Source organism: Gorilla gorilla, chromosome 4 (genome assembly GCF_029281585.2).
Source record: "Gorilla gorilla gorilla isolate KB3781 chromosome 4, NHGRI_mGorGor1-v2.1_pri, whole genome shotgun sequence".
Taxonomy (NCBI): Eukaryota; Metazoa; Chordata; class Mammalia; order Primates; family Hominidae; genus Gorilla; species Gorilla gorilla.
Window position 1 is genome coordinate 126,636,185 of NC_073228.2, and position 20,420 is coordinate 126,656,604.

General features: G+C 38.9%; 1 protein-coding gene across 1 annotated transcript in view; it reads left to right on the forward strand.

Annotated features, from left to right (window-relative positions):
* The first annotated feature begins 3,738 nt into the window (after positions 1-3,738).
* Positions 3,739-20,420, forward strand: part of SNX2 (sorting nexin 2) — a 54,770-nt gene continuing 38,088 nt past the window's right edge. The window contains exon 1 of the mRNA XM_004042411.5: positions 3,739-3,970. Coding sequence (XP_004042459.1) covers positions 3,863-3,970 — 108 coding nt within the window. The 5' untranslated portion in view covers positions 3,739-3,862. The remainder of the gene's footprint in view (positions 3,971-20,420) is intronic.

Consider the following 20,420-nt stretch of genomic DNA (forward strand, 5'->3'; position numbering starts at 1 on the left):
TCGGTTTATGCAATTGTGGAGGCTCAGTGAATTTAAAATCTGATGATGTAGGCTAGCAGGCTAGAGACTCAGAGAAAAGTTACAATTGGAGTCCACAGGCAGTCTGCCGGCAGAATTTTTTTCTTGCTCAGAGGAGGCCAGTCTTTGTTCTACTATGGCCTTCAATTAATTAGATGAGACCCACCCACATGATGGAGGGTAATCTGTTTTACTCAAAGTTTTCCAATTTCAATGTTAATCTTATCCAAAAAACATCTTCACAGAAACAAACACTATAATGTTTGACCAAATATCTGGGCACCATAGTACAGCCAAGCTGACATAAAATTAACCATCACAACTTGCTACACCCTTTTTTTTAATTTCCATTAACCATTCACCTTTTCAGTTATCATCTTATTAATCTACCCAAGGTATGTGATACCACAAATGCTTTCTTCTTTGTCCTTTTACTTTCTTTACAGCCCTCTCTCATAGATTGCTTCCTATCTCTCTGACTGCGGCTCTTCAGGTTTATTTATGATCTTTCTCCTTCCTTCCTTCCTTGCTTCTTACCTTCCTTCCTTCTTTCTCTGTCTTTTTTTTTTTTGAGACAGGATCTCTCTGTGTTACCCAGCCTGGTCTCAAACTCCTGGATTCAAGGGATCCTCCTGCCTCAGCCTCTCAAGTACCTGAGATTACAGGTCTACAACTGTAAATCATCCTTAGGGTTGTGATTCCCAGACTACCTGGGCCTTCTCATGTAACAGTGGCTCCAGCTACCAAATCTATATCTTCCACTTAGCTCACTCTTCTGAGCTTCATTTCATTCATTCTTTCATTGAGGGTATTAATAGGGTGTCTATCTTAATGAATGCAATGCACTATGGGGCCTTGTGGCAACTTTTAAAATGTCCCCCCAAAACCCTGCCTCCTGTTATTCACACCGTTGTTTTACTCCTTCCTTTGAGTGTGGGCTTCCAATGAATAGAATACAGCTAAAGTAAAGAGATGTTACTTACGAGATTAGGTTACAAAAACGCTCTGGCTTCTTTTCTTATTAACTCCCTCTTACCCTCTCTTAGAGCTGTCTCCTTCTGTCTTTCTCAAAAGTCTTTGCTCTGGGAGAAGCAAGCTGATATGTTGTGTAGGAAGCCTTACGAAGAGGCTTATATGGCAAGGAACTCAGGTTTCAGGCCAATAGCCAGAAATAACTTGAGGCCTGCCACCAACTATGCTAGTGAGCTTGGAAGCAGGTCCTCTCCAGTTGAGTCTTGAGATGACTGCCTACCTGGTCAATACCTTGATTGCAGCCTTCTGAGAGACCCTGAGTCAGGGGCACCCAGTTAAGTTGTATAACTAATGAGCTGGTCAAAGGGATGTGGACGTAAGTGGTGTGTGCAACTTCTGGAATGTGCCCTTAAAAGGAAGGTAACATCATGTTTCCCTTTGACTCCTTTTCTGCTGGCTGGAATGCAGTGTAATTGTTGTGGTGAGCTGACTTGAACTGTGAGGATTCTTGATCCACAAAAACCATGAGAAAATAAATATTTATGGTTACAAGCTGCTATGTGTTTATGTAATTTGTTTTACTGCAATAAATAACTTATACAGGGCTGGCTACTCAGGATCCATCCTCAAATAATGAATGCTCCCTGACATCAACGATCCTTCAGTCCATTGGGGTGATAGAACAGTGTCTGTGACCACAGCACAACATGGTAGGTGTTAAAATATACACAACAACTGGTGGGAGCACAAAGAGAAGATAATTTCAATCGTACTTGAAAGTGAAGTGATTCACTCAGTGATTTTATTTTCTCATTGAATGACGAGGCTAAATCATTTGATGAAAATGAAGAGAAAAAGATGGTGGTATACTTGAGGAGAAAATGACTTTTTAGCACCTATGCTGGAAAGAATAGTTGAAGGAACTGGAAACGAAACAACTAATGGTATTTAGGCAGTGTAGAAGTCAGAATTGGAAATAATTGACTTATAGGATCTTCAATCTGAGGTTGGGATTCATTATGCAAATACTTTAGCAATCTGGATATAAGATTAGAGAAATTGATGGCTGAATTTGGGATTTCAGAGAAGATGAAACAGAAAATCAAGGAACCAAGGAAGAAGATGAGCTGAGAAAAATAGCAAGACAATTATTGCAGTTCTGGCTCATAGAGTTTAGGCTGACTAGGGAAAGAAAGACAATCAAAGCTTCTGAGAGTTTAGGGAAAAGGCACCTGATTCTGATCCCCCACAAATCACTGAGACTAAGGAGCTGATGCTGTTTTTGGTTTAAGCCTAGGTGATGTATTCCCTCCCTGAGGTGGAGAAAACTCACAGCTGAGAAGAAAGTTCAGGTATGCTACCATGAAAACCATGAATGCACTAGCAGAGACCACTAGTTCCCTACTTTCTTCTAGGGTAAGTGAACCCCTAATTTTTAGCGGTAGAAATAACAACTTCATTTCCTAATGTCTTCTGTAGCTAGACATGGCCATGTAGCTAACGAGCTGGTCAAAGGAATGTGGACAAAAGTGGTGTGTGCAACTTCTGAACTGTGCCCTTAAAAGGAAGGTGACATTATTGTTTTCCTTTCACTCTTTTTCTGCTGGCTGGAATGTGGTGTAACTGTGGTGGTGAGCTGACTTGAACCATGAGGAAGAGACTACATCCTAGGGAGGGCAGAACAACAGAAGGGGCCCATGTCCCTGAATGATCTCATAGAACCTTCACACCAGCCCTAGTCCTACATAAGGGACAATTAATTAAACTTGTTCATTTTTCAAACCACTTTTAATGCGGGTCTCTGTAACAAGCATCAGAACCTATATTTCACCTATTTCAGGTGTCCACTAAAAAAGATAAGCTGGGAATATATATGACCATAGCATAAGACAGAAAGTAGTAAGCAATAAATAGAGACATATGTAAAAATTAAGGATGTGTATAATAATCATCTCAAGTCAAGCTGGGAGCTTTCATAAGAGGTTGAAGTTTCTGACCCATGACAGACTCCAGACTTTCCATAAGGTGGTGGATTTGCAGGCCAGGGAATGTGACTATGTGCTCTTAAGAATCATCCATTGATTTTCCTATCATTTTTCTAGACCTTTTGACTTATTGAGAAAAAAATTATGTGGCTCATGATAAAATTGGAGTGAATCGCAGACGAGAAATTATTCAGAGTCCTTTCGTTATCTAGAGCTGCAATCACTAAATAGGTAACCACTGGCCACATGTGGCTAATTAGATTTAAATTAATTAAAATTAAATAAAATTTTAAAACTCAGTTCCACACACCGGCCACATTTCAAGTGTTCAGGGGTCACAGGTGGCCAGTAGCTACTGTATTGGACAGCACAGATAGGGAACATTTCCATCATGTCAGAAAATTCTATTGGACAGTTCTAGAGAGATCTAAGAGACAGTACGTGTCTCTCGCTCACCAATACTCCATCTCGCCTCAGCCTGCGTGCAATCCAAGCCCACAGACTGGTGCCCAGGCTCTACCACTTCCTACAGAAGATTTAAAAACTGGTAGTGCCAACAGAAATTATTTAGCCTAGTCCCGCCAAGAAGGTGATGTGGTAATAAAGTCCAAGATTCTGCCACATAAGTCGGGTCAGCAAGTCGGCGGCGAAAAGAGGGCCACGTCCCAGACTTTCTGGGAGGAGGTGGGACAAAGGGGCGGGGCGAGCGCAGCGCACTCCGGGTGGGCGCCGTCAAGAGGCCGGGGGCGGGGCCGAGCGCGGCTGGGCGGGGCCTTGAGAGGCCGGCCGGGGGCGGGGCAGCTGGCGGGTCGGCGCGGGCCCAGCCGTGCGTGCTCACGTGACGGGTCCGTGAGGCCCAGCTCGCGCAGTCGTTCGGGTGAGCGAAGATGGCGGCCGAGAGGGAACCTCCTCCGCTGGGGGACGGGAAGCCCACCGACTTTGAGGATCTGGAGGACGGGGAGGACCTGTTCACCAGCACTGTCTCCACCCTAGAGGTGAGACCGCGTCGCTATGGGTGCTGCGCTGCGTCGCTGCCGCGCGTCTCACCTTTCCCCTGCCCCGACTTGTCCCTCCCCATCCCCCGTGTTTGCAAGGACCGTCTTGGGGTGACACCTGTGACGCGAGCCCCACCTCCGGTGCCTGTCAGAGGGATGTGCTTGGGCTGAGCGCAGGGCCTCCTCAGGAGAGCAGCCTGCGGCCCGCGGGTGCCGACCTAATCCTCAGAGGGGCCAGAACCGAACCGAGCATTGCAGCGGCCCTTTCCCAGCTCAGCTGGCCTTTCTCGGTGTCTCTTGCACCTCCTCCTCTTCAAGCCAGAGAAGGGCTTGCTCTGCATCCCAGTAAACCTCCACCGAGCTCTTTTGAAGGGGTGCTCGCTTTTCCTTTCCAGAGGGAGGGTGTGCCGCTGCCAGGGGAGCTCAATGAAGTGAGCGCTGAGGGGCCGAGGGTCTGTGGGGAACGAATGGGTGCACTTTCCCAGGAATGGCCCTTCACGGACTGCTGGTTCCTCTTGAGGGAGCTGCTTCTGATTTGGACTGTTAAATAGGTAAATGCATTTGCCTGTTTTTGTTTGTCTTTAGTTCCTAGACTTTTAAAAGGTCACAGTATTTATAAAATGTAAAGCTGAAGGCAGGATTAGTCCAGGAAACTGCTGTTGTGTGTGTGTGTGTTTTCTAAGTTACCAAGGGAGAAGTAGAAACAGATCTCCACTCCTTTTTCCTCTTTTCTCGCTTGATCAGCGATCTCTGAAGCTGTGTGTTCCTGTTTTTGTCAAAGGACGCACCCTCTATAAACTTAACTGTATTGGGCCCTCCTTATATCCAGTTCCATTTGAATTGCTTTGCGTTTGATGAGAGCACCCACACCTCACAGCCTAATTTTAAGTGTGTGTATGTGAATTAAAATGTACGAAATTTCCCAGAGGATTGTTTACCGTGGGCTATACTTGCTTTTAAAGTACTTTCAATAAGCTTTCTTGGCTTGTTTAACTCTGCACCAAATCAACTGGAAATTACTGTAAAATATCCATTATCTGAAATTCAGTTATCTGAAACTGGAAACCCGGAAACCGTTTTCAGCACTGATCACATTCTGCTAATTGCATGTGCAGTGTCCCACCCAAACCCCACCTCCCCTCAGGTTATAGGTTTTCTGCAGCTTAGCGTTAGTTTCCTGATCATCTTTGTGTCTCTCACAAAATCTTGAACATGTGTATTTATTAGGTTTGTGCAAAAGTAATTGCGGTTTTTGCCATCCCTTTTAATAGCCAAAAGCCGCAATTACTTTTGCACAAAGCTAATAGTAAATGTTTGCCTGAGTTAAAACCAGCACCTCCTAAAATTAATAAAAATTATCTTGCAGAATATATTTTCGGGGATTAGTATCCTTTTAGCCCTTTCTACTTACTATACAGCTACTTTAACATGTACATGTGTTGAAAGTGTCTGCAGGATCCTAAGACCTGTATTCCTTTTGGAGGATACAGTTTTTCTACCAGCGAGAATCAGAACAAACTTGATTGACCCTAGTGTGAACTAGAATACTGTGAAGGCTAAGCATTCTGTTGGGGGTCGTTTAGAGTTGAGTAGAAAGAACTAGAATCTGTATTTCCCATGTGAATAAAACTTTTTAAAAAACAGAGTGTTACAGCCTTTTTTCAGTAAGTCTGCAAAGTTTGATCATGAATAATTTATCTTGGTTAACGCACTGTAAAAGTTGTAAACACAATTGTTTTTGATTGTTCATCTCAGCACCTTATTTAATGTACTCATTTAGGTTACTAATTTTCAGAAGGTGGTGTGGCTATGAGATTTGTAAAGTCAGATTTTTTTTTTCTTTTTAAATTTGGGAAGGATATATAGCAATATTTCCTAGTATACCAAAACTGCTTTAAAGGAATGTTCTTTCAGTACTTCACTTTTCTTTTAAACAGTGCTTCTCAAACTGTGGTGTGCTGGAGTATCCACAGTATTCATCTTTAAAATGCAGATGCCTGTGCCTCAGTCGAAACTTCATGTTTAATAAGTGTTCTAGATCCGTGTTTTGCAATCTTTGTAAATAGGGATCTTGTTGAAGTGCAAATTCGGATTCTGTAGGACTGGGTAGAACCCAATATTCTGCATTTTTAACACGCTTTCGTGGTATCAGTGCTTCTGGTCCATAGACAACATTGAGTTGCAAGGCCCTACGTGATTCTGATATAGATCATCAGGCTTGAATAGTTATTACCTAAGAAAATATATACTACTTAAACCATAAAATCGAAAGTAAGACATATAAATTAATGTCTTTTAACTTAAAGTAAGTCAGAGTTTATTATATTATTCATATAGGAACTTTTTCATTTAAGAGCATTTAATTTGCAGGGGGATCAATTGAAATTTAAGTGAAAATCAAATTATAGAAAGCTTCAATGGCATAGTTGTTAAGCTTGTAATGCCTATGCATTACTATATCTGTACACTTATGTGTATATTTTTACTTTTATTATTTTTAATTGACACATAATGTACATACTTATGGAGTACAGTGTGATGTTTCAATACCTGTGTACAATGTGTAATGATCAAATCAGGATAATTAGCTTATCCATTACCTCAAACGTTTATCAGTTCTTTGTGTTGGAACATTCAAAATCTGCTCATCTAGCCCTTTGAAAATATACAATAAATTGTTAATTTTAGTCAATGTATGGTGTTCTAGAACACTAGAATTTATTCCTCCTATTTGGCTGTAATTTTGTATGTTAACCCATTTTTGACTATTGTCCCCTTCCCAGACTCTTGTAATCACTAGTCTACTTTCTACTTCTGTAGGATCAACTTTTTTAACTTTTACATATGAGTAAGAACATGCAGTATTTGTCTTTCTGTGCCTGGCTTATTTTACTTAACATAATGTCCTCCAAGCTCATCCATGTTGTTGCAAATGACAGGATTTCATTCCTTTTTATAGTTGAATAGTATTCCATCATGCATATATACCACATGCTCTTGATTCATTCATCTGTTGGTGGATATCTAGATTGCTTCCAAATCTTGGCTATTGTGAATAGTGCTGCAGTAAACATGGGGGCACAGATATCTCCAACATATTTATTTCCTTTCCTTTGGATATTTACCCAGTAGTGGGATTGCTGAATCATACGGTAGTTGTATTTTCAGTTTTCTGAGTAAACTCCATACTGTTTTCCATAATGGCTATACTAATTACGTTCCCATCAGCAGCAGTGTATAAGATAACTCCTTTCTCCACATCTTTGCTAGCATTTGTTATTTTTTGACTTTTTATTTTTATTTTTATTTTTATTTTTTTGAGACAGAGTCTCGCTCTGTCACCCAGGGTGGAGTGCAGTGGTTTGATCTTGGCTCACTGCAGTCTCCACCTCCCAGGTTCAAGCAGTTCTCCTGCCTCAGCCTCCTGAGGAGCTGGGACTACAGGTGTGCACCACCATGCCCTATTTTTTGACTTTTTAATAGCTATTCTGACTGCAGTGAGATAATATCTTATTGTGGTTTTGATTTGCATTTCCTTGATTAGTGATGTTGAGAATTTTTTTCTTATGTGTATATTTTTTAACCCAATATTAAACTCCTCACCTTTCAAAATTAATAACAGCCACATAAAGCTATATCAGTAAATAAAACATTTCAAACTCCTACTGTATGTTTCTGTTGTGACTGTGAAACAAAAAAGGGATGGAGACAGAGAAGGGAATGAGAAGGGAAAAAATCTGGCAAAAGCCTGTTCTTTTATGGTACCTGAGAGGCAAGGCTTTAACTTGCTTATGAATACTGTTTTATTCCTTAAATGGTACAACCCTAAGCTTAATCGTGCTTGACCTTTAAATACAGTTTTGCATGGAGTAGTAGATAGTACATTTTAAAAAAGTCAGGAATTTATATTAACTACCTGGTTCTTTTTTAAAAACATCTGTGTTGAGATATGATTTATATATCATATAATTTACCCATTTAGTATGTGCAATTTAATGGTTTCTAGTGTACTCACAGATATGTCCAACATCACCTCAGTTTTAGAGCGTTTTCATCACATCAGAAAGATACCGTGTACCCTTTAGCTATCATCCCACGCCTTAATTCCCTCATCCCCTCTGCCCTCAACTCTAAGCAACCACTAATCTACTTTCTGTCTCTAGATTTCCCTATTCTAGACTTTATATGAATGAATCGTATAATACATGGTCTTTTGTGACGGGCTTTTTTCCTTTAGTACAATGGTTTCTAGGTCTGTAGCACGTATCAATACTTCATTCCTTTTTATGACCAAATAATATTCTATAGTATGGCTGTACCGCAGTTTGTTTAATCATTTGTTGATGGACATTTAGGTGGTTATGAATATGACCGTGAGTATTCAGCTATTGTGAATAATGCCGTTAACATTCGTGTACAAGTGGAATTGCTGGGTTATGTGGTAACTCCATGTTTAATCATTTGAAGAGTTGCCAGACTGGTTTCCCAAAATGGGATGAGTTGGAGGCACTTTTTAAAAAAATTATTTTATTTTTTTCAAGTTCTGGGATACATGTGCAGGATTTGCAGGTTTGTTAATAGGTAAATGTGTGCCATGGTGGTTTGCTGCTCCTATCAACCCATCACCTAGGTATTAAGCCCAGCATGCATTAGGTCTTTTCCCTAATGCTCTCCCGCCCTCCCCTTACAGGCCCCAGTTTGTGTTGTTTCAAGTTGGAGGCACTTTAAACAGTCTGAGGTTAAAGGCCTAAAAAAAAGAAAGTGCAAATAATAAAGGAGAAAAGAGAACTTATGTAATAACAGATTAAAAGATAATATTCAGAAATCTTATAGTGCCTCCCTTCAGATGATTCTTAGGGGAGGGAATAATAAGTTTATTTCACTTGAGGTTGTGTTATATCAGTGAAGATAGCATTAGGCAGCTAGGACTGCTGGATGGGCTAGAGATGTAGCTTTGGGAGTCTATCTTAAACTTATTGAAAACACTAAACCGGGATCTTTGTGGAAATCTAGTCTTCCTCTAGTGGAGTGTATGAACCAACAGAAGTCAATATAATAAGTACAATCGTGTGAATAAATACCTGCCATACCAGGTGATATATGTGTAATTAAAAATCTGCACAAGGTACAGAAACAGGTGATATATGTGTAATTAAAATAGAAATAGTATAGAAGACTGGGGTGACTTGATTGCATAGAGATGATCTTTGAGGCCCTGAAAGTGGTTGAGAATTATCAAGAGAAAGTAGAATAAGACAGGAGACACTTTTGATAAAGAGGAACTGAGAGCAAGTTTAGTATCTGCTGTTCTAACATAACAGGTTGTAAAAGTATATATAACTTGTTTTCTTTTCTTTTCTTTTTTTTTTTTTTTTTGAGACAGAGTCTTGCGCTGTCCCAGGCTGGAGTGCAGTGGCGCAACCTCAGCTCACTGCAGCCTCTGCCTCCCAGGTTCAAGCGATTCTCCTGCCTCAGCCTTCCACGTAGCTGGGATTACAGGTGCACGCCACCATGCCCGGCTAATTTTTGTATTTTTAGTGGAGACGAGGTTTCACCATGTTGACCAAGCAGGTCTCGAACTCCTGACCTCGTGATCTCTCCACCTCGGCCCCCCAGAGTGCTGGGATTACAGGCCTGAGCCACCACGCACAGCCTTGTTTTCTTAATTCTGTTTTCTAATACTTGGGCCTCCAACTTTAAATGTATGAATTTTTTGAAAATTTCATTATGAATTATCTATGTTTCAGAGGGAAAAATTTGTGAACAGGTATTTAAATGCATTAAGCATGGAAAATTACTAGAAAGAGATTTATGAAGAAGCATGATTCAAGTTGACCACTTTCTCTTGAAACCATTAAATTTAAGGAGTTTTGAATGAATTATTTTTAGATCCTATAAAAATAAGTTATTTTATGAAGTTGCTTGTGACAGGGATGCTCAGCTTTTCTTGAAGAGATTTTCTTAGCCTCTTCCCAGCCTCTGGCAACCACTGATCTGTTTTCTGCCTAAAGTTTTGTCTTTTCTAGAATGTCATATAGGTGGAATCATAGATTATGAAACTTTTAGAGTTTGACTTTCTTTAACTTAACATAAAGCATTTGAGAGTCATTAAGTTTGTTCTATGTATCAATTGTTAATGACTTGTTTATTATTGATTTAGTATTCCATTGTTTGTATGTAACAGTTTGTTGATCAGCTGAAGGACATTTCACTTGTTTCCAGTTTGGGGTATTTATGAATAAAGCAATATAAACACGTATTTACAGGCTTTTGTGTGAGCATGAGTTTTCAGTTTTGCAGCGTACATACCTACAAAGTAGGGTAGCTGGGTTGTGTGGTAAATATAAGCTTAATTTTAAATAAACTGCCAAACTATTTTCCAAAGTGGCTGTACCATTTTGCATTGCATCAATAATGACTAAGAATGACAGTTTTTCCATATCCTTGTCAGCACTTGTTATTATCAATTTTAATTTTAGGCAGTGGTGAGCTTAAGTCTGGTCTTGCTAGCAAGAACTGTATGTTACATTTTTAGGAATTTTATGAACTAGTTAATAAACAGCCATTATTAAAAATTAAATGCAATGAATTTAAAATTAAATATATACCTATGTAAAGATTATACATAATTTTATAAAATTTTTATTAATGTTATAAATATGTAAAAATAATAAATATATAAAGCTCCTTGCTTTCTAATTCCTTTACTACATTTCACTATTACCTATGCTCTTGAGATTAATTATGTCTGTTGTGTCTGTATGATGGAAGGTACGTGTCTTCCCAACTCTACCACAGAAATCAGCAAAAGCTAAAAATCTGGATCTTCTCCTCTGCAGATCTGATTGGTAAACATTTACCAGCACAACACTGATTTTTAGCCATTCTAAGAGGTGTTTAGTGTTACCCCATGCCTTTAATATATATTCACTAATGCCTAATGTTGCTGAGTATCTTTTTATGTACATACCATCTGAATATTATCTTTTTTGGTTATGTGTCCTTTTACATCTTTTGCTTATTTTTTTATTTTATTTTATTTGAGACAGAGTCTTGCTCTGTTGCCCAGGCTTGGAGTGCGGTGGTGTGATCTCGGTTCACTGCAACCTCCACCTCCCGGGTTCAAAAGATTCTCCTGCCTCAGCCTTCTGAATAGCTAGGATTACAGGCACCCACCCCCATGCCCAGCTAATTTTTGTATTTTTGGTAGAGACAAGGTTTCACCATGTTATCCAGGTTGGTCTCGAACTCCTAACCTCAGGCAATTCGCCCTTCTCAGCCTCCCAAAGTGCTGAGATTACAGGCGTGAGCCACCACGCCCGGCCTATTTTATTTTATTTGGGATGGAGTCTCACTCTGCTGCCCAGGCTAGAGAGCAGTTGGCGCAATCTCTGCTCACTGCAGCCTCCACCTCCCCAGTTCAAGCGATTCTCCTGCCTCAGCCTCCCTAGTAGCTGGGATTACAGGTGCCCACCACCATGCCCAGCTAATTTTTGTATTTTTAGTAGAGATAGGGTTTCGCCATGTTAGCCAGGCTGGTCTTGAACTCCTGACCTGAAGTGATCTACCTGCCTTGGCCTCCCAAAGTGTTGGGATTACAGGCGTGAGCTATTGCACCTGACCTGTTTTGCTCATTTAAAATATTGAATTTTGAGAATTATTTATGTTCTGAATATTTTTTTCCCAGTCGGTGACTTGTGTTTTTTGTTTTGTTTCTTTGTTTTTGTTTTTTGTTTTTGTTGAGATGGAGTCTCGCTCTGTCACTAGGTTGGAGTGCAGTGGCGTCATCTTGGCTCACTGCAACCCCCACCTCCCCAGTTCAAGCGATTCTCCTGCCTCAACCTCCTGAATAGCTGGGACTACACACACATGCCACCATGCCCAGCTAATTTTTTTTTTTGTATTTTTAGCAGAGACAAGATTTCATAATGTTAGCCAGGATGGTCTCGATCTCTTGACCTCGTGATCCACCCATCTCGGCCTCCCAGACTGCTGGGATTATAGGCGTGAGCCACCGTGCCTGCCCAGTGACTTGTTTTTTTTGTTTGATTAACTGTATCTTTCTCAGAGCAGATGTTTAACATTAACATTTAAAGGAAAGCTATCTTTTCTTTTTTTATTGATAGTATTTTAGATGTCACATATATGAAATCCTTTGCTAACTTTAACCCGTGGTCACAAAGATTTTGCTTATAGTTTCTTCCAAAAGAATTTGGAATTTTACGTTGTACATTTAGGATTCATGTTGAGTTAATTTTTGTGTGAGATATGGGTTGACATTCTTTTTTTAAAATACAGATACTTAATTATTCCAGCACCATTTGTTGAAAGTCTAGCCTTTCTTTATTGGGCTGTCTTTTTCAGAAATGAACTGACCATATATATGTGGGTTGACCTATTTCTGTTTTGTTTCATTGATCTATTGAGAATCCTTTCCCAGTCTAGACTGTCTTGATTATTTAATCTGAATCTTGAAATCAAGTCGAATGACTCCTCTAACTTTGTTATTTTAAAAATTGCCTTGGCTATTCTAGTTCTTTTGCTTTTTCTTATAATTTTAGAATCAATTTGTTGATTTCTACTGAAAAATCCTGCTGAGATTTTAATTGAGATTGTGTTGAATTCAGAAATTAGTTTCAGGAGAATTAACCCATTAACAATATTGAGCCTTCAAGCTATAAGCATAATCTCTCTATTTATTTAGTTAGAGCTTACTTGATTTTCTTTCACTAATGTTTGTAGCTTTCAGCATACAGATCTAGCACATATTTTGTTATGTGCTAGATCTGTATGCTGAGTATTTCATAGTTTTTAGTGCTTTTATTTCTTTTATTACTTTTTATATTTCCCCTTTGGTTTCATGTTGACCCTGTATGATAGCAACTGTTCTAAACACTTACTAGGTTTAGTAGGTTTTTGTAGAGTCCGATGATTTTCTGTGTAGATAATCATATTGTTTGTGATTGGAGTTTTATTTCCTTCTCTCAGTCTTTATACCTTTTTTTTTTCTCTCTTGTCCTAATGGCTGGGTAGGACCACCAGTATAATATTGAATAAAAGTGGTGATAGTGAATATTCTTTCCTTTTTCATGATCTCAGGATATAAGATGTTATCTGTAAGGTTTTTTGTTTTTTTTAATGAGCTTAATCAAATGAAAGAAGTTCTCCTCTGTTTCTAGTTTTCTGAGTTTTTATCCATGAACGGATGTTAATTTTGACAAATGCTTTTTCTGCATTCATTATGATAATCATATAGTTTTCTTCTTTAGTTTATTGATAAGTTAGATTATATTGATTTTTTTTTTCTTTTTTTTTAAGCCCCACCCTCAGAATGATTTTCAAACTGATTCAAAAAGGTTGAATCAGCATTGCATTCTTGGGATAAACCCCACACAGTCATAATGTATTTATCCTTTTTATATATTGCTGGATGCAATTTGCTAGATTTTGTTTAGCCTTTTGTGTCTATGTTCACGACAGATATTTGTGTTTTCTTTTTCATGTATCTTTGGTTTTCATATGAGAAATGCTAGCTTCATTAAGTGATTTGGCGAGTGTTTCCTCTTATTTCATATTCTTGAAGAGGTTGTGTGGAATTAGTCTTACGTCTTCCCTAAATGTTGATGGAATTTACTAATGAAGTCATCTGAATTGTAGTTTTGTTTGTTGGAAGGCTTTTAACAACAAATTCAATTTTTAAAATACAGGACTGCTTCATGGTGAACTTTGGAAGTATGTATCTTTTAAGGAATTTATCCATTCAGTCTCAGTTGTGAAATTTATGGGCATACTGTTTTTTGTAGTACTTATCATCCTGTTAACATGTTTGTGGAGTCTGTGGATGGTAAACTTTTCTTTTTTTTCCTGATACTGGTAATTTACATCTTCTGTTTATTTATGTATTTTGATTTGGTAGAGGTTTGATATCCTCTTAGGATCTTCTCAAACAATTACCTTTTGCTTTCATTGATTTTTTTCCTCCTGTTGTTTCTGTTGTGAATTTCATTGATTTCTGCTCTGTTTTCTTTCTTCTGCTTGCTTTGTGTTTAATTTGCTCTTCTAGTTTTTTTGTTGTTGTTAATTTTAGTTTTTATTTTTATTTTTATTTTTTTTTGTAGAGACAGGGAGTCACACTATGTTGCCCAGGCTGCTCTCGAACTCCTGGCCCCAAGTGAGCCACTTACCTTGGCCTCCCAAAATGCTGGAATTACAAGTGTGAGCCACTGCACCGAGCCTGGTTTTCTAGTTTCTTATTAAAGTAGAAGCTTGGATCATTGATTTGAGACTTTTTTCCCTACTCTTGCTGTTTAGCTATGTATTTCTCTCTAAGCACGACTTTGGCTGCATTCCACAAATTTTGATAAATGTGGTTTTGTTTTCATTCAATATAAAATAATTTCTAGTTTCTCTTGTGACCTCTTATTTGATCTATGAGTTATTTAGAAGTACATTATTTAATTTCCAAAATTTGAGGATATTTCAGATAGCTATTACTGATTTCTGGTTTCATTTGGTGATGGTAAGAGAATGTTTTATGCTTTTCATTTTTTAAATTTGTTAAAGTTTGTTTTATGGCCCAGAACATGTTCTATTATGGTAAGTGTTCTGTGTGCACTTTTGAAAAGAATGTATATATAGTCTGTTTTGTTGGGTGGAGTGTCGTATAAATGTTAGGTCAAGTTGGTTGATATTTTTCTGTCTTTCCCTGTTACCTATTTACTTGTTTTATCAATTACTGAGAGAAAAGTGTTGAAGTCTCCAAGATAATTGTATATTTTTAATTTTTATTTCTTGTTTTAGTTCACTTAGTTTTTCCTTTATGTATTTTGAAGCTATTTTGTTACATAGATGCTTAGGATTGTTTTGTCTTCTTGGTAAATTGACCCTTTTATCATATAATGTCCCTTTTTATTGATGGTAATATTTCTTATTCTGAAGTTTACACCCTCTGATGTTTAGCACAACAGCTTTCTTGTAGATTGTCTGCATGACATATCTTTTTTATTGTTTTACTTTTAACTAATTTAATATGTCTTTAAAGCAGGTTTTTTTAAGGCAACATGTGTGTAGTTATTTTTATATCCAGTCTAGCCATCTCTGTTTCCTAATGGGTATATTTAGGCCATTTATTTAATTATTGATGTGGCTAGATTAGATCTGCCGTTTTATTTGCTTACTGTTTTTCTCTTCAGTTTTTTTCCTTTTCTCCTTTCTTGTGTATTACTTTATGTTTATTAGTATTTCATTTTATCTACTAGGTATTTGTTTAATATCATTATATTTAAATATATATTTTAGTGGTTGCTCTGCAGCTTAAAATATACATACCTGAGTTAATATTATACTTCACGTAAAATGCCAAGCTTTACAACCACATAGGTTCGTTTACCTTCCCTCCTTTACGCTTGGAAGTCATTGCTGCGCACACCAATAGCATAGTTTTGCAGTTGGCACCATCCTCAGGAAAAGTTAAGACAGAATACACACAAAAAAAATGGCAAGATGGATCCTTGTAAGGATGGGCCATTTTTTACATTTTGGCTCCCTCCTTAGTCGGCCTGCTATTTTTTACTTTTATATTGTTGCTTTTTGTATTCTATCCAGAATTTTTAGTGTCAGTCTGTGGGGGAGGGAGGCTTTAGTGGTCCTTGTTGATCTTGTTTGGAATCCAAAGTGCCACTTTTTAATTGAAGAGATACTAGCAAAAAAATCTTAAAATTTTTTATCCTGCATACTATCAGGTGATGGTGTGGGGGAATAAAGGAATATTCATTTATTAAGAATACAGATGTCTACTCAGTTGTATATCTTGGACAACTGTAGTTCTGATCATGAAGAACCTGTGTCACAGGCAGAGAAGCCATCAGTATTCTTTTCCACCATCACTTTCTCATTTGGCAGTCACTGTCCACACTCCTTTCCATCCACTAGAAAATAGCTCTTTTCTCATTCAGTAGGAACCTGGAAGAGGCATGGAGAGGCAGGACAAAGATAAGTAGGTTTTTGCAACCTTTAAAGAGTGACAGCTCCCTTGGCTGGGTGTGGTGGCTCACGCCTGTAATCCTAGCACTTCGGGAGGCCAAAGCAGGTGGATCACTTGAGGTCAGGAGTTCGAGACCAGCCTAGCCAACATGGTGAAGCCCTGTCTCTACAAAAAATAAAAAAATTAGCTAGACATGGTGGTGCATGCCTGTAGTTCCAGCTATTTGGGAGGCTGAGGTAGGAGAATTGCTTGCAGCTGAGAGGCAGAGGTTGCAGTGAGCCAAGATTGCACCACTGCACACCAGCCTGCTCTGTGCAGTCTTGCTCTGTCCCCCCCCCCAAAAAAAAAAGAAAGAAAAAGAGTGATAGCTCCCTGGCAGTTGAGCAGGGCACTCCAAGCTGCTGATGGTTGGACACTTGAAGGAAGTGGATTCCTCATAGCCTCTCCATAGTGATATGACTGCTCCCCAGCAGCCTCTACTTGAGTTGCCCACTGCCCACATCATTCCCATTGTGCAGTCCACTCTTGGGCTCTGGACTATGAGGTGAAAAGATTGTTTTTGTTATATAAACATGTTTGTTTTTCTTTCTTTGTTTCTGGTGTTAAAACTATGAGTACCCAAGGTATTAGCAATATGAACTTTCAGTTATGATAAGAATACATTATATGTTGCAAATAGTTTACATGTATTATAGCTGTATATTGTATTATAATCTTTACTTCAACAGTCATGTCTATTTTAAAGAACTTAAGAGGAAAAAATAATCTGTTTTATTTATTCAGATATTTACCATTTTTGTTGCTTTTCCTTTACTCAAGGTTTGCTCTTGTAATTTTTCTTTTTAGCATAAAGAATTTCCTTCAGCATTTCTTTTTGAGCAGATCTGTTGGTGATGAATATTCGTAATTTGTACTTCATCTGAAAACTTTATTTCACTTTCAATCCTGGAGGGTATTTTCACTGTTCATAGGTTTCTGCATCAATAGGTCTTTCAACACTTTGAGAGTGTTATTCCACTGTTTTGTAGCCTTTGTGATTTCTGATGAGAAATCCACAGTTGTTTGAATTGGTATTCCCCTGTAAAAATATGTTGTTTTTCTCTAGCTGCTTATATTTTTTCCCTATAGCTTCCATTTTCAGCAGTTTGAATCTAATGTGTGTAGGCATAGTATTCTTTGATTTTAGCCTCAATGAGGTTTGCCAGGCTTCTTGAATCTGTAAATTTATGTTGTTCACCAAATTCGGGAAATTTCAGCTACTGTTTCTTTAAATACTTCTGCAGCAATCTTTCATCCTTCCTTCTGGAACATTTTGGTATTGTCCCATAGGTCCTTGAGGCTTTGTTCATTTTTTCAACTTCTTTTCTCAGGAGAAGTTATCTTTGTTATTCAGATCGGATATTTTCTATGGATTTATTTTCAGTTGCACTAACACTTTGCTCTTCAATAACAATAACAACCCATTATTCTCTTCGGTAACAGCTCATTCTGTTATTGAGCTTATGTGAATTTTTTGTTTCAGGTAATTTTTTTTTTCAGTTCTAACATTTTGTTTTCTTTCTTCTTTTTGTAGCAGCTTTCTTTTTTTGCAGCAGCTTCTGTTTCTTTGCTGAGAGCTGTCATTTCATTCACTTCAAATATGTTTACCTTTACTTCATACAACATAGTTAGAAATGCTTTTAAAAGTTTTAAAAAATAATGCATTCAACATCTGGGTTATTTCTAGGTTGACATCTGTTGATTGTCTTTTCTCTTATTTCGTCACATTTTTTGGACTCTTTATGACAAATAATTTTGGACTATATCTTAAACATCCCAAATGTTATATTGTATAGGCTCTGCATCCTGTTATAATCCTCTGGAGACTATTGGGATTTTTTGTTTATTTTTTTGTTTGGTCAGGCAATCAATTTGCTTAGGTTCAGATTCCAAATTTCTGTTTTGCCTTCTGTGGGCAGTGGTTCTAATCTCAGTTCAGTTTTCAAAGCTTTTGCCTCTTCAGGTCTGTCTCATGCAGGCACCACTCAGGTCTTAGTCTGGGACTTTGACAGTGACCTAAGTATCAATTGAGTTTTCCAGTCTGTGAGAATTGCTGTGCTGTTTGGCTACACATGTGCTGCTCAGGTTTGACCCTGAGATTTGCACACATTCATTCACAGAATTAGGGGATCCCCTTCTCCAGTTTTTTCTCTGGGATTTTCCCCACATTCTTCAGTTTACAAGACCGCCCCACCTTCCCCACCACACACACACACAGACATACACACACACACACACACACACACACACACACACACTTCCTCTAGCCCGAAAGATGAGGTTTCTTTTGGCGTTTTATCTACCTGTGCTGTAGCTCCTGTAGTGCAGCTCCATGCCTGGGACTTGCTTTCAGCAAATCTGCAAGAGAAAAGAGGGGGAGAAAAACAGGGATTTATTCATATACACATACTCCTTAGCTCATATGACCCCTTTGTCTGATTCATCTGGCCATAAAGATGAGATTTCTACCAGAGTTTAGCTGTCTCTGTCTCTATACCATTGCACAGGTCTGTGACTGAGGCCCACTTTCAGGACAAAACTATTAGAGAAAAGAGGAAAGGAATAGACTCTCTACCTTTTATGATCTGTCAGAATTTGTTTACTTTTTAGATTCCTCAAGTACCTTTTTAATTTTATCTATAGGCTTTAGTTATAATCAGAGAGAGAGGCTCTAGTTGGCTTACCACTTGTATGAGTTATCTGTTGCTGTGTAACACATTAGCAACTTAAAGTAATAAACATTATATCACAGTTTTTAAGGGTTGGAAATCCAGGAGCAGCTTAGCTAGCTAGGTATTCTCATCCAAGGTCTCTCATACAATTGTAGTCAGGATTTCAGCCAGTGCTGCAGTCATCTGACAGCTGAGGAGGATCCACTTTTTTGTTTTCTCAAAGAGTCTTACTCTGTTGCCCAGGTTGGAGTGCAGTGGTGTGATCTCAGCTCACTGCAACCTCCGCCTCCTGGGTTCAAGCTGTCCTCCTGCCTCAGCCTCCCAAGTAGCTGGGACTACAGGTATGCACCACTATGCCTGGCTAATTTTTTTGTATATTTAATAGAGACGGTGTTTCTCCATGTTGGCCAGGCTGGTCTCGAACTCCTGACCTCAGGTGATCCACCCACCTCAGCCTCCCAAAGTGCTGAGATTACAGGCGTGAGCCACCGTGCCTGGCCGAGGAGGATCCACTTCTAAGCTCACTCTCATGGCCATTAAGAGGAACCTTCATATCCTTGCCACGTGACCTCTCTATAGACTGCTCAGCATCTGACAACCCATTTTTCCCAATGAGTGGTCAAAGAGAAAGGGTAAGCACAAGACCAACCAAGATGGAAGCCACAGTCATTTATAACCTAATGTCAGAAGTGGGGGAGGAAGATAGTAAGACAGTTCACTTTGGTTGGGCAGAAAAAAATGGTTTTGGGTTGTCGCAGCAGAAATATGTATAAGTGAGAGAAAGGGTAGAAGATAGGGGAATTGGCTAGTTATGGAAGATGTGGGTGGTAAGAGAGAAGTAGGACTTTGGGAAAATATCTGGATTTCTGAATTGGGTCACCTACCAAGAAAAGCAGTTGTTTCTTCTTCCCACTCTTTCTGCCTTTTACTTCCTTTTCTTGTCTTTTTGCATGCAGCTAGAACTTTCAGTATGATGTTGAAAAGAAGTGGTAAAAGGGGACAACCTTGTCTTGTTCCTCATCTTACTGGGAAAGCTTCAAATTTCTCACCATTAAGTATGATGTTAGTTGTAGGCTTTTTGTAGATATTCTTTATCAGGATATCCTCTATTACTAGTTTACTGAAAGTTTTTATCATTAATAGATATTGGAGCCACTCTGCAATATTTTTAGGTAGATGCACTATAGGCTATTTCAATTTTTTTTTTTTTTTTTTTTTTTTTTTTTTTTTTTTTTTTTTTTGAGAGGAGTTTCGTTCTTGTAGCCCAGGCTAGAGTGCGATGGCATGATCTTGGCTCACCACAACCTCCGCCTCCCGGGTTCAAGCAATTCTCTTGCCTCAGCCTCCTGAATAGCTGGGATTACAGACATGCGCCACCATGCCTGGCTACTTTTTTTTTTGAGATGGAGTCTTGCCCTGTCGCCCAGGCTGGAGTGTAGTGGCGCAGTATCAGTTCACTGCACCTCTGCCTCCCGGGTTCCAAAGATTCTCCTGCCTCAGCCTCCTGGGTAGCTGGGATTACCGGCGCCTGCCACCACACCCGGCTAATTTTTGTATTTTTAGTAGAGATGGGGTTTCACCACATTGGCCAGGCTGGTCTTGAACTCTTGACCTCAAGTGGTACGCCTGCCTTGGCCTCCCAAAGTGCTGGGATTATAGGCATGAGCCACTGCGCCCAGCCTAATGTTGTATTTTTAGTGGAAATGAGATTTTTCCATGTTGGTCAGGCTGGTCTCGAACTCCTGACCTCAGGTGA